This window comes from Corvus hawaiiensis, chromosome 13 (assembly GCF_020740725.1).
Source record: "Corvus hawaiiensis isolate bCorHaw1 chromosome 13, bCorHaw1.pri.cur, whole genome shotgun sequence".
Taxonomy (NCBI): Eukaryota; Metazoa; Chordata; class Aves; order Passeriformes; family Corvidae; genus Corvus; species Corvus hawaiiensis.
In genome coordinates, this window is record NC_063225.1 from 17131673 (window position 1) to 17146227 (window position 14555).

General features: G+C 41.2%; 1 protein-coding gene across 2 annotated transcripts in view; it reads left to right on the plus strand.

The window, feature by feature from the left end:
• Window positions 1–14555, plus strand: part of USP3 (ubiquitin specific peptidase 3) — a 40732-nt gene that overhangs the window by 18172 nt on the left and 8005 nt on the right. For both annotated transcript variants that reach the window (XM_048317535.1, XM_048317536.1), the window contains exons 4-8: window positions 5090–5173; window positions 6795–6876; window positions 9025–9107; window positions 9672–9785; window positions 10464–10577. In XM_048317535.1, the coding sequence (XP_048173492.1) occupies window positions 5090–5173; window positions 6795–6876; window positions 9025–9107; window positions 9672–9785; window positions 10464–10577 (477 nt within the window). The remainder of the gene's footprint in view (window positions 1–5089; window positions 5174–6794; window positions 6877–9024; window positions 9108–9671; window positions 9786–10463; window positions 10578–14555) is intronic.

Sequence of the window (14555 nt, forward strand, 5' to 3'; positions counted from 1 at the left end):
TTGTGTTTGTATGTGTACCTTCTGTGAGTCCGGGAAAGTGATGGATCCTGTTGGGAAGCAGCATCAGGTCTCTGGCAAGAGTAAGGAGAAGAATCAGAAACGTTTCTTTAAATAGCACAATGGCCTGGGCTGATTCCTTCTGTGGGGTTCTTGGAGTGTGATAAGCACTGTTTAGGGAAACTTAATATTGATGCTGCTAATGTTGGATTCCCCAGTGTCCTTGTTCCCCAGGGGGCACAGACTGGGAGTCAATGGAGAGCACTGCTTTTTCCCTCAGCGTCCTCCATCCTCTTCCCCCTTAAGCAGACCTGTTGACAGGTGCTTCCCCATTTGCAGGTGCTCCATGGTTTCCTGTGTGGTGTTACTTGTGCAGTGTGGGTTTGAACAGTGTAAATCTTGGGGAAATCCCTGTTATGTTCTTGTAAAATTACTGGGTATGTAGCTCCTCTAATGGGTATTTTGTTCAAATAATTGGGTGTCTTTTGGGTAGTCCATCAGGAAAAAATCTGTTTGTTGAAGTTTGGGTATCCAGTTTTATGAGGAATGCTTCTGTAACACATACTTTTATCCCCTGCAAGTAAAACCCCAGTTAAGTGATTTCACCTGAAGAAATGTTTGGAGCAACTCAAAAGCTGCTCAGATGGTGCAAGCAGCTGTAGGCATTTAAACATAGAAGAAAGGTTGGAGTAGCTTTGTGATGTAGGGGAATTTTGCTTTTATTTGCATTTTATTTTAATGACCAGCATTTTTATCTGCTCCTGTGTGAATACATGAGAAAACAGACAAGTTTTCTAAGGGATACATGTGCACAGGTTACCAGCATTGCAACAGCTTTGGGAAGCTAGTTTCACTTTCCCAATTAATACAGGTATCAGCTGAGTTCTATGTTGTGGCTTTTTGTTTTGTTTGAATTATGCCCTGTCTTCTAGTCATTCTGAAGGTAATAATCTGTGGAGGAATTTTAGTGGGGTAGTTGAAGTCCTGATTATATCTCCATTATGACAAATAGTGTTCCAAACTTGCTGAGGCTTGATGAGTTACAGCAGCATCCTGCTGACCTTATCAGCAGGATAAGTCTGAGCACCCTGCTGACCTTATCCCAAACCCCGTGTGGGCATTACAAAGTACCAGCAGCCAGACTGGGGGCTGTGGGATCTGTTACTGACCCCAGCTGTGCTGGTGAGGGGCAGGCAGACCTGCACCTCGGGGAGGCACATGTTTCTGGTAGAACACAAGAGAAGCAGTTTAGCATGTGATGTGATGTCTTTTCTGCTGTAGTCGAGGCTGAGTCATCTATGGATGAACTGGAACTAATTGTAGCCAGCTTTGCCTTGGGGAGTTCCTGTTGTGGGTAGTTCACCAGCAAATTATAACTCCTGTGCTAATGTGAAGCTGAACAAGTTTCAAAAGCAGTTTAGCTTTGTTTTCATTTAGTATATTTCAGGTTTTTCCCTCACGATAATCAGAAAAAGATACTTGAATTTGTTACTGCACCCAGTTGAAATGAGCACAGAAGTTTAAAGATGAAGCAGAAGGCATTCAGATCAACTTTTCCCCCTTTATTTTGGACAGTACTGTGGAGGCTGCTGTCAAATAGTGGTGCCAGTTAAAGCAAATAGTTTGGTAAAGTTGAGACATAATTAGTTATTGTGGAGAGTGAGTTTGAAAAGGCTGTTTTGTTAGCTTTAGTGTGGACATGAATCCAGTAGACATTGCTAAGTTTATGCCATGGTGGTTCTTTTAAGTGAACTTTTATGTAAAGATGGATATTTTATGCTACTGGTGTGGGCTGCCTCAATAATTTGAAAGTCAGTAAAATACCATCTTACGACTTAATTGAATTTTACTTCTACTCTAAAAATAATGGAGATATTTTGATGCAGTGCTGGCTTTTATGTTTTTATTTGCAGTTGTGTTTACTGCACAAAGTTGAGTAGAATACTCTTATTCCATTTTTATCCTATGGATCCCAATTTACTGTGTTTGTTGGCTTGCATGATAATAGCAGTGAACAGGCTTGTATGGGCTTTCTAAGAAGGCAGCATTTGATCCTTTGCCTTAATTTGGCCATGTCATAACCTGTCATGCAGTCTTTCCAGAGGGTTTTGTTGTTTTACTCTGTCCTCCTATTCAACTGCTCAGTCTTAACAGTGGAAAAGTTGAGAGAATTTGTTAATATTTTATTTATTATGAGAGTACAACTCTCTTCTTGATTCTTTGGTCACTTTTGAGACAATAGATGCAATATTAAACCCTCAGACTAAGTTACGTTTGAGACTTTAACTGCTGAGAAAAAGAGAGTCCTGAATTCCACTTCTTGGAGGTAATCAGCCTTTCAGTTAGTTCTAAAGTACTACACACAAAGAGTTTGCAAGAAGTACAGATCTTTTTTGTCTTCAAGCTATCGTAGGATGCTTTCCCCTGCTGTGTTAGTTGGTTTTTTGTGCACGAGAAGTAAAACGATATGTGTAAGAACCCTGCTTTCCTGAAAGAGGACTCTTGTAAATTGGTTTTCTCTGTGCTAGTGCACAGACAGTTGGCACAGAAGAAGAAAGGCTGCCTTGTTTATATATTTGCATAATATGTTTCCTATGTTCATTTAATCCCAGACACAGTTTGCAGGTCAGATTTCTCACCCATTACCCTCCTTGTTATCCCTTAAAGGGACACAGTTGTGTCAGGGGTGTGTGTGTTCCTGGTTGGTGTAAAAAGAACCAACTGTCAAGGACTTAGGAAAATTCTTTTTTAGTCTTTGTGAGGATGGTTCTCTTTAAAAAATAAACCAGGCTTACTGTGCTGGTGCCATGAGCATTGGAAAATGAGATTGCTTAGTACTCTTATTTTGCATTCTACAATCAGTGAAAATAGGAAGAGTTAAAAGCCTTTTATCCAGACAGTAGAACTTGACCTCTTTGTTTACTCATATAAAGTGTTGGCATAACTAAGGAAACCTGGGTTTTCTTAATTTTTCCTATCCTTCAAATTCTTTGAATCTAGTCAGGGCTTTTAATCACAGCATGAAGTTTTGTCCCTCCTAAGCACTCCTGTTCCCAGCAGTGCGTACATCCACTGGCTTGCTGCCATTTTAGAAGCAAATGAGGCCAGCAGAGACCAGGCCTTGGAGGTAGCAGAGGTACTAAAAATAGAGTGTATAGAGGAAAATACTGTCCTAAGCCATATAAGGGACCCTCTGGAAGGTATAGAATTTATTCCATGCCGTTGCTGTTAAAGCATATTGTAGAGCTGCTGTGTGCAAAAAAGGTGTTTGTTAATTTGCGATAATCCTGAGGATCACAAATTAAACATCTGTTTTGAATGCCAGCTTCACATATAGGATGTAATTTCTCAGCAGTTTACCCTTAAGGTGTATGGGCTTAGCAAATTTAAGTAACTAAAACATAAACTACTTCTCACTCTGTTTACTTGGTTTATCCAAAATAGATTGGAGGTAATGCTGTTATTTCTAATAGTAATGCTGAATCCTCAGTGTTGCAAGATAGGTGGTTTAAAAACTCTGCTCAGTAAAAAGAGAAATAGAAGTTTGTCTTGATTCTGAGTGAAACTTACAAGTACTTTTCCAGTGTTGGAACGACCCTGATATTTACTGATGTATTTGGTTTTACTCTTCCATCTTGGGGCAAGTACTAAATTGGTATGTGAAAATAAGGTTAATGTGATCTTCAGGGCATGGGAGCAATTTAATCATCTTTCAGCAGTAAGTTCCCATAGAGGCTTCCATTCCCTGCTTTATCAACAGTAGCTAGTCCAGCATTAGTAGCAGTGTAACTGTGCCGGTGTAGCTGGGGTGTTCTTGCTCAGGAGGGTTCCAGTCTGGGTGTTCAGCTGGCTGGGCTGGTGTGCTCTGAGGGTTGGCCTGGGAGACTGGTGTCCTGTGGGAGTGCAGGAGCACCTCATTAGGTCATTGTAGGTGGCTGAAAAAGCTGCCAAGGACTAACTAAGACATGGCTGAAAAAGCAGCATATTAACAGACTTCTTCCCCCTCCCAAACTAACTTGGTCTGTGGCCATCTTTAAAAATGTAAAAAAAAATTCCCTTACTGGTAATCTTACTAATTTCTAGATTTTGTGTAAGTACCCATAACTGCTTGAGAGTCATATTAATTTCTCTTCTTAGAGGCAGAAATCAGAGGTCATGAACAGACTTTCTCAACTCTGTAGCCTTTTTAAGAATGTAGTGTTCGAAGGAACACTGGCATTACTGCAGATTTTTGCAACAGTGTTGTGAATTCCAGTTGTGCCTGAAGTCAGTAGCTTCGTTAAATTAGGAAGCAAGTGTGGATTTGCTCCAGCAGAGGAGTAGCCTGAGGTGATGATGATGTATTTTGTGTTTGAGTCAGTCTTGTGCCAAAGGGAAAGGAGAGACGTAGTTACAGTTCTGATATTAAACATATCCAAAGTTAATTTTCTTCACAGGACATGTTCACTTGTCTGCCAAAATTTGAAGCTGTAATTTGATACTTCACAGTATGTACAGAAATTGATGAGTGATGGAGTGATATTTGTGGTTAAGCACGAGGTGCAAGTTGCCACAGACTTCTGGCCTGACTTTGGAAAACTCAGGTGATCTTAGTCCATCTTTCCTGCTGTTTTTTCAATAGCACCAACTTTTATGTTTTGTGTGTATCTGTTCAGCTCTTCAGGTTTCAGTGATAACTTTACAATGTTAAAATAGTTCAAAAATTAATAAAAGCTTTGTGTTCTGTTTACTAGGTGTCAGTTGGTCTTTTCTGATGAATCTATGGATAGACTACTGAGTCTGCTTTTGGTTACACTGTTTGAGTTTTTGTTGAGCTGGAATTCTGCCTTGGGCCAGGCAGTATATCATGCTTTTGATTTCTAAAGAACTAAACTAGAAGAAAAGCCATGTAGTAAGATGTTGCTTGTACCCTCTTTTGCTGGACGGGGGTTCTCGGAGCAAACCAAGCTCAGTGTGAGGTGGTGTGCTCCCAAGTTCTCCTCATAATCTTTGAGTGGATGGATCCCTTTGGTGCTTCCCATACATAGGCTTGTGTGATTTGATCTGCTTCACTGAGGAGCTTTGCATATTCTGAAAAATACTTTTCTTGCAGTTATCGCTGTGATGATTTTGTAGTCAATGATACCAAGCTGGGCCTGGTACAGAAGGTCAGAGAGCACCTACAGAACTTGGAAAAGTAAGTAGTTTGCATCCAGACTGCCTTGGGCAGACTTGTAATACTGCATCATTTAAGTGGTATTTGTTTCATGTATGTATATTTATCTAATTATGTGTATCTTAATCCTTCTGTGTGTCTTTGAACTGTGTGTTTAGAAACCGTTTCATCGCTAAGAAGCAGAGGTGCAGAACAAATGGATTTAAATTGATCTCATGTCTTGTTTCTTATACAGTGAATCTCGCAGAAGCAGCATATGATAATGCAGTAATTTAGATATCAATTAGCTTTATTTCTACCTAAACAATAATGCCTTTTTCCATATAAATGAGAGAGATTTTTCAGAATGAAACAGATAGTGTTGTCATAGCTTTGTCCAAAAACCACAATAAGCTTTTATTATCAGAGAAATTGAAGCAAAAGTACAGGTGGAAGTAGTCTTCATATTAATTGTATAGTTTGATTTGCTAGCAAAAAGATTAAGAAGGCTTATGAACTTAGAACTGTACAGAAGAGACATTTTTTCCTTTGCCTCTGACTGGTGCTGTTCCACTGGAAAGCAGATAATCTGATCTGGGTGATGTATGTGCTGTGGCCAGTCCTTAGGGAGAAAAGAGTGCTTGCACAGTTTGCCTGAAAGTCTTACATAATGCCAAGGGGAAATACACATGCATTCAGTGCTTCCAAATACATCAGGATGCCCCTGAGTTCCACCAGGACTCCTGCTAAGAAATTGCTGTGGTTCGGGGAAATGTCTGGATCCTCCCTGAGTTAAGTGTATCGATTATTTGGTAGGTTATATTAATATTTTAATTATTGTCCATTTTCTTTTGGTGGCCTTGTCAGGTGCATAATGAGATGTAAAGATGTTTAAGCATAATGAGAAGTGCACATGAGTATTTTGGAAATGTCCAGGAGACCTTACTTTTTGGGAGGTAAATGATACTGTGCAGGCTCTCATTCTGTCTAATGGTGGTTTTTGAATGTTTGGAGGGCTTTTTAATTAAAAAAAAAAGAAAAAAACTTACCAACCAAAACCCCAAACCCTGAAACAAACTATGATTTCACTATTAAATTAGAGAGAAATCATCAGCTGGTTTAATTGAGGGGCCATTAATTTCCATTGATGTGCAAAAGAATAAATGATTATTTTTGTCACTTAGTATTACAGAAATGTTACAGTTTCATGTATTTTTATTTAAGTAAGAGAGGTCAGCCATAATTCACAAGTGCTAGCATTCCACATATTCTTGACTTTTGGTAACTTAACTTCGTCCTGATTTTTGGAAGTTCTATTCTTAAAGACTTAGATGATTCTCCTGACAGAAGTATTTTATTTCTTTGACCTAGGAAAAAGATCAGTATTTTAGATGATTAAGTAGCTGCTAATAAGGCCATGCTTGAGGGCACACATCCCTGGGCAGAACATCCTGCTCTGACTCCCTGGTGGGCCATGGGGCTGTGCCCCGAGGGAGGTGCAGCCCATTTTCAGACTCTGCAGCAATGGGGAGCCTGTTTGCTGTCAGTGACAACTGGTGACAGATGGAATCACTCCGTTAAACATGAGTTGATTATATCTAGTCCATTCCACACAATACTTTGTTTTTGTGGTAAATAACCTCTTTTAATTGCTTTCCAACAGTTCAGCCTTTACATCAGACAGACATAGGAAAAGAAAACTATTGGAAAACTCATCTCTGAACAGCAAGTTATTGAAAGTAAATGTAAGTATAACAGATCTGGTACAGTGAGTTTAAAGGGTTTTTGTAAACCTGCTGAGGTTTATAGTTGGCCTAGACCCACATTCTGCTTGGTGCACTTTAGCATCTTCTGGCCACACACCTAGAAAAGCCCCTTCACACACAAGCATGGTTGATACACTGCTGCATTTCTGCTGATGTACACTGTGAGCTTCCCTGTGCTTTAGAAGGGCTTCATGTCAAGGTGGAGCTTTTCTTTCCTGAGCACACAAGGGACTTTTGTATTTTGTTTATTTTTTTATTCTCCCAGGTGCAGAAGGCAAAGAAGGAGGTGCCCTCTTTTGAGGGGAGACTAAGAATAATTGTTACGAAAAAGTAAAAAATATTACCAGTTTTTTAAAAGAGCTTAGTAAAACTGGCTTTCAAGAGAAACTATGGACTGCTTTTAAGCTTTTCTTCTCCTCATTTCATCTTCCTGCTATTTTAGCTTCAGATCTGCAGAATAGCACCCAGGAGAGGAGGATCCAGCCCTGGCTAGGTGGCTGACAGGCAGCATAGTTTCTTCCAGACAAAGAATGTCCCAAATCAAATGTCTGTTTTGCACAGATGGGATTAACAGAGTTCCTAATTTTCATAATTTCTCCCAGATTTTGAGTGTGGAGAGGGAAGATTCTGACCCAGCTGTATTCAACTGCTTCATTTTCACCCTTGGGAAAATGAGGGAGAGATGGAGCAGAGCTCTTGGGCTGTGGGCCAGCAGTGTCACCAAAGGGAGGTGGAGCAGCAGCTTCTTCAGCCATAGGAACAAGGGCCCAAGAGGATGTGAATGGGAGTAAGAGCCTAGGGTGGAGCAAAGCAGTCACTTGCTGCTTGGTAAAGTCTGGAGGGGTTTAGTTGCTTTAAAAAATGCACTACTATAACCAGTTCAGGGTTATCTGAATGTGCTGCTTATGCTTCTTGTACTTTCCCAGTCTTGCAGAGATTGAGGAAGCCTGGGAGAAATAGTGGGGCTTTGTTGCTATGGCAGTACACAGCATCATTGTCTGAAAAACTCAAAGCCAGTAAAAACCAGAAGAAAAATTCCAGGCAACATTTATATAAGGAGAAGAAAGAATTAGAAAGCATGAACTAAATGCTGCTTTTATTCTTCTTACTTAGTGCTGTTTTGTCAGTTTTATTACTACTTCAGTATTGCCTCTAACAACAGATTATCTTTTTATTTTTGGCATGTTGAATCCTTATCTAGAACTGCAGGGGCACTGCTGTGTGCATTAGTGCTGTGGCACTTGGGGCAAGAGTGAGAAAAGAATATGCTCAGGACACTGTGGTGATTGCACTTTGAGATACTAAAAAATAGCCCAGCTTTCAAATTATGTTAGAACAATGAAGAATACCCAGAAATTTGATGAACTTCCAATGTGATATTTTGTAGACAGTGGAATGTGTCCAAGAGTTGCAGATTCTAGAATCATAAATGCAACTTTGTCCACATTTCTCTTCCCTTTCCTCCCCACCCAACCTGGGGATAATTTGTCAAAAAGCAAGCCTGTCTGGGGGTTCATTGTTCTAGGCTGTAAATGGTGTATATTTTGCTTCTCTTTTTTCAACACTCTGCCTTTTCTGTGCACAGTCTAACTTGACTGTTTATTCCCCAAAAAATGCTGTTGTCTTGTCTTTCAAAAAGCCTTCTGGATACCACAAAACCCCACTGAGACTCAGACTAGTGCTGGTGACTTAAAATCAACCTGGAGGTGGCCACACTGCATATTAGACATGGGAAAAGATGGATGAGGATTGGTACTTTCATTTTTCAAAGGCACTAGGGAAATTGCTGTCCAGTTCTTACTGAACACTCTTGGAGTGTGAATATTTAACATATACACACACAAATCCTTGTCAGTAAGAGCCTGTGATTAACTCTGTGTTGTCCTATTCTAGATTTATTTTCACAGGAAAAGATTGTTGACAGGAATAAGTAAGAAGCAGTTTTTGTGTCAAGATGGAGCTTCAAGGCAGCTGGAGCTGTTGAGGTGGTTGCTTTGGCTTTGCGGCTGCACTCAGTGTAGTTGGTTATTGTTTAAATCTGTGCTGATCCAACCGTGATGACTCAGGAGGGAGGGAAGTAGTGGAGCAGTGATAAATCTTTCTTTAACTTAACTGTTCTCGTTCTAGGGAAGCACCACTGCCCTTTGTGCCACAGGCCTCCGGAACCTGGGGAACACTTGTTTCATGAATGCAATCCTTCAGTCGCTCAGGTACCTTCCACAGCTCTCCCACCCCTCTCAGGGGGCTTGTATGATGTAGCATTGGGCAGGTGAATTTGGCAAGTTGCCACTGGACAGAAGTGTGCCTGGATTGCAGGAGTGGGTGTGTGTGGGTTGATGAAGTTGTGTTTCATGGTGTGAGGCACATCCTGTGGTGTAGCATTCCAGAAGAAACCCGACATGTCCTGGGCAGAACAGGAGACTGCCCCTTCACTGCCGAGGCCGGTGAAGTGCATTAACTTCCTCAGCAGATGCAGTCTGGGTTGTTAGGAAATGATAGCTCAGTCTGGCAGGGTATCTCTTAGTCAAAGCAGAGCCAAAATGTAATTATTTTAGGAATTTGGGATGACAATGGTATTTTCAGATCTGCTCAGTTGGTTACAGAAGATGAGTATTTGCTACAGTATTTCTTGTCTCTTGAACTGTTTGTAATTGCCATCCTCTATTACTGCATGAAGTGGTGTTTATGCATTTAAAAGAACTAGCTCCAGAATACATAATATTCTCCTTTTTCTCCGCCCTTTAAGGATTTCATTCTTATTTCCTTTTTCCTAGTAACATTCAGCAGTTTTGCTGTTACTTCAAAGAGTTACCTGCGGTGGAGCTGAGGAATGGGAAGACGGCAGGGCGGCGAACTTACCACACCAGGAGCCAGGGGGATAACAATGTGTAAGCTGTGTGTGCCTTGTGAGCTCTGAGCTGTGCAGGAAACAGCAAATGTGGGCTGCTGGGGTCACTGTACACTTTTGATATTGCACAATTCACAGGGGACCGAGTCACGGAAGAATAGTTGTCTACAAAGAAAGGAACTTGTATCGTTTGCAGCTTGCTGTTACAGGTCTGGTGCTGCAGGGAGAGGCAATCACATACAGCAGGTAGTGCTGGAGCGTACATGTTAAATCACGTTAAGAAGTCCTATTTATATGTGCTGCAGACATTATGCTACTGAATTCCAGCTGAAATAGGGCCATGGAGATGTGACAAGCAAGTCAACATATTGCTACTACTACAAAATAAATTCAGGAGTAGGTGATTCATGATCTGTAGGTTGTTTGAGCGAATGTTAAAGGGATGATGTTAGCAGAGTCTGCACTAAAATGGCAAACAGTGCATAGGTGTTCATGTGAGTCCTGAACATCTGAAATGTAATTTTCCTAAGCTGTGTGTCTTCAACATTATGGGTAGGATTTTGGACATAAAATCTTTGAAAGTACTGGAAAGGATATTTACGCAGTCATTACAGTCTTAACCCAGCTAATTTCTGATACTTGTACCATTGAAAAAGTAAACTTCTAACGGATTGTAACACAAACCCACATTAAACACCAGCTTTTACTTTCTTTACAGTTCACTTGTGGAAGAATTCAGAAAGACACTCTGTGCTTTATGGCAAGGAAGCCAAACTGCATTTAGTCCAGAGTCTTTATTTTACGTTGTTTGGAAAATAATGCCAAATTTTAGGTAAGTTTTTTTTTTTTTTAAATGACAGTATTCTTGATTGCAACCACATATTGCTGGTGTCCTACTCCGAATTGGGCTGCATCCACAGGATGCACTCTACGCAGCTTTCCATAGGCCTACAAACGTGCTTTGAAAATGATCTTTGCTTTGACCAACAGTTTTATGTTCGTCAGTAGTGCTCGCTTTTTCCTTCTGCCATTCTACCACATGTAGCAGTGTCAGAGAGGACAGAGATCTCAAATGAGAAACAGTGGTAGTTATACCTTTGAGCCAGTGCTCCGAAAGAATCAAGCTATTGACTGGTAGGTAAGTGCCAAGTGCCAGGGTGTTGACAGGACCCAGGCTTGGCTGCAATAAGAAAGTGATGTAGTCAGATTAAAAAAGACAGCACCTACAGGCCTAAATGCAAACATACTGGCTGAAACTTCCTTGATTCTCTCAAAATACTGTATCCAGCAGCTGGACATGAAATAAGGGCTATAAGAGAAAAATCTTGTGCATAATAAGCATTTTGTGCCCATACTGACAAAACAGACGATAAAGGGAAAAAGGTTACCCAAGTAAACCCAAGTATCGTTCCTCTCCAAGGTCTCCCTGTCCTGGCCCCCGAACCTCTTTCAAAGGAGCACTGAAACCTGTTAGGATATATTGTGATGAAGGTAAGTTGCTCCATGTTGTCAGATAGTAAAGATGCTCTCTTATCTGTTATATCTCCAGCAGTGCTGAAAAGATGCTGTGAACACATCTGCTCAATGAGTAACCCAAAACCACAGATCTGTTTATTCTGTTCTTCACACTGCCAGTTATGTTTCACTTGGCTTATGAGAATCAAGGAAGTTTAATACCAGTAGTTGCAAGCAGTGACCAAAACATTGTAGGCAAACAAACATCATCCCTACTGTCTGTGACCAGTTTCCCTATTACAGTCTTCTCTATAATTCTTGTTTGACCAAGTGAGGAACCTGTTCATTGAAGTTCCTCAAGCAAATTTTCAGCACTGTGGATTCTATCACAGCTTTTAAAAGAAAAAGTGCTGTTTGTTGGGGTTCTCCTTCTTCCCTTTTTATTCCCAGTTTTCTGGGAGCATGTCCATGATTAATGGATAAGGGAACTCATAAAATCAAATGGAGAATAGTGTCAGCTGCTTTTAACAAGTCCCCACTCCCACATGATCCAGGGAGAAAATTTAAATTTGTTCAGTGCTTAATTAAACCTGGTAAAAGCTAATGATGCTGAAATTCCAGATATGTCTTTTGTGCTCCCTGGGAGATGGGGAGGAGAAGGTGGATGGAGGAATGTGTGGAAGAAAGATGGAACCAGCAGCCTGCTGGCAGCACAGCAGCCACTTTGGGGTGTGCTTTTGGAGCCTGAAGTGGTGGGGCAGGGGAGGAGCAGCTGGCAATCGGTTCCGTTGTTTTAGTCCAACGAGATTTCAGTTGTGAAAGTGAAGGACTCTGAGTGCTGCTCTCCCCTGAGGAGGGTTATAGAAAAAACTGCTGCTGCCCTCCATGCCCTTCTGCCTCACAGTGCAGCAGGGAGTAGAAAATGCCATTTGTAGTTACTAGGGGCACAACTGCAGGGCCTCTGGGCTCTCTTGCTGCTGTGCAGGTCCTGCTCCCTGACTGCTGTTGTGCTGCATGCCAGGGCAGTTCTGCAGCCCCATGCCAAGATGCAAGATGTGTGTTTTGCTGATTTACTGCTGTATAAATAGTGTGCTCTATTTTCCTGGTAACTGGTCCTGTTTATAGCCTATCCTCTTGCCACTCGGAAAAAGTGCTAGGGGTGGGCTTGAATTGAATTGCTTCAGGTGGATGGACATCAGTTTTGTTACATAAGCAGACTATTGGAGTAACTCTGCTTTTTGCTGAAGGGCTTTAACATCATAATTTATTTTAAACAGTGCATTGTCCATATCATCGTGTCCTTTTAAAGATCTGTATCTGTAATTATGGTTTTTAACAAATCCAAAGAATTTTCCATCTATAATTAGCATACTTATATGCAAGTATAAATACATGCACCGGCAGCACAGCCAACATTGTGGAGTGATTCCAAAGGTTTATTTGTTGCAGAGCAAGTGTGCCAAGCTCTTTTATGAGGAATTTCATGTCGAAAAGGTGTCTGAAGCAAAGACTTTCCATAAATTTAATCTTCAGTTGTTTAATGTGGTTGCTTATGTGGTTATTGAAAAAATCTGAATTCAGTAAACTAAGCAAATCCTGTGTTACCTCAGCAACTTCAAAGTCATGCACAATTAGCATGCAGCTTTGAAGCAGAGTTCGGTTTTACTACTTTAACAAATGTATAATTATTTTGCAACTTTGGGACAGTAAATCCTATTTTGGCTGTACAGGACTGTGACCTGTTGAAGCACAGCAGTGTTTTCTGTGTGCTGGGTTTTCTGTTGTAAAAGGTAGGCAGTGCTGCCCATGTGTCTATATACAGACTCATTGATTTATTTTAAAGCTGTTGGTGTGAAAGAAAGCATTACTGTAATACTGTAAGGTGAAAATATTTATTCAGTTATCTCCTAGCAATACTTTCGTAGGACCTATCTGGGTTCCTCACTAAGCACATCAGCCTCACATTGCATATTTCTGTTGCACCAAGTCCATTCTCATTTCCCTCCACTTCTGGATATTCTGCCATGAGTCTTACGGGATTTTCCCTCCCGTGAGCACTTGAATTAAAAACACATTTGTTTTTCCCAGACATTTCTACCTGACAGTTATTGCCAGCACTTAGGTGGGATAGTGAGGTGGAAAAGGGGAGGGAGGCCTGATAAAACAGCTTGAAGGAATGGATAGGAGGAAGAGGGGAAGCCAGCTCTTGGTGGGTAGGGATTTCTGTAGCTTGGCCTACAACAACCTGCACGTACTTACATCAGTGTTGCACAAAGTTTTCAGTGTTTCACTATGTATCCTCTCCTGCTTTGTCTCAGTGTGCAGCTTAACGGCAAGTGAACAGCAGTTGTTTGTTGAATTTGATGCATGATTTAGCTTAAATAACTTAAAAGTCACATTTTATCCTGATGGCTTCTCTGTTCTTTTCGCTAAGGTTTGTTAGTGGTGAAGTAATAATGGTGATTGAGCAGCGTTGCTGCTGATGGCACAGCACACGTGAAACTGCAGCCTTGTCCTACCAAATCAAAATGCTCAAGAGATACTCTGAATACCCCACTATTACCTCCCTCTCCCAGAAAATGGTGTGTGAGTTATGCAGTGGAGGTGTGCAACTCCAAGCATGGCTTTAGATCTCATCATAGAAGAAACGGTGCTCTCATCCTAATTATTTCAGACTTCATATTGGTGCTGAAAGATGCATGTAGAAAACAAGCCTAGAGACTAAATTCCTGCCTTTGGTGAGGAGGGGAACAAACGGTCAAGCAAACACTTGTACCTGCCAAAGCGAGTGGGATCAGTGACTGAATGAGAACCACTCAGAAATACTGACTCTGTATCCCACATGAACAATACATTTTGTAGTGTCTTTCTTTTGACTCTTACCAGGTTTGAGATAACAATATATTGACCCTAATCTGCAGCAGATTCAAAGTAGGGACAAATAGTGCCCTGTCTGAATGAGATTCAAAGCAGTTCTGCTGAGGTCCAAATCAAACATAGTCGGTACCAAAGAAGACAGAGGAGAAGCCACTGCTGCTACCATCCATTGTGTATTTCAGTTAACAGGGGCACAGTCCTGGGGTGCCCCAGCACAGGTGGGGCTGGTGAGGCCAGTTCAAAACATGGCAGCTCTGTTAGTTCAGTGTGTGAGCACATGGCAGGTGTCTCCTGCTCCCTGGTGTTTTCTCTTCCTATCTAAATTGTATATTCTTAAAGGTTTCTCCATTCGCAAAAAGAGGCATGCAGAGAGCACGAGCTGCAAAGGACCAGAATCACTTAATTTGTCAGGACATTGCTGTGCTTTTCCAGAGGCTACTTGGAAAACTTTCTTGGTACCAAGTGCATATGGAAAGTC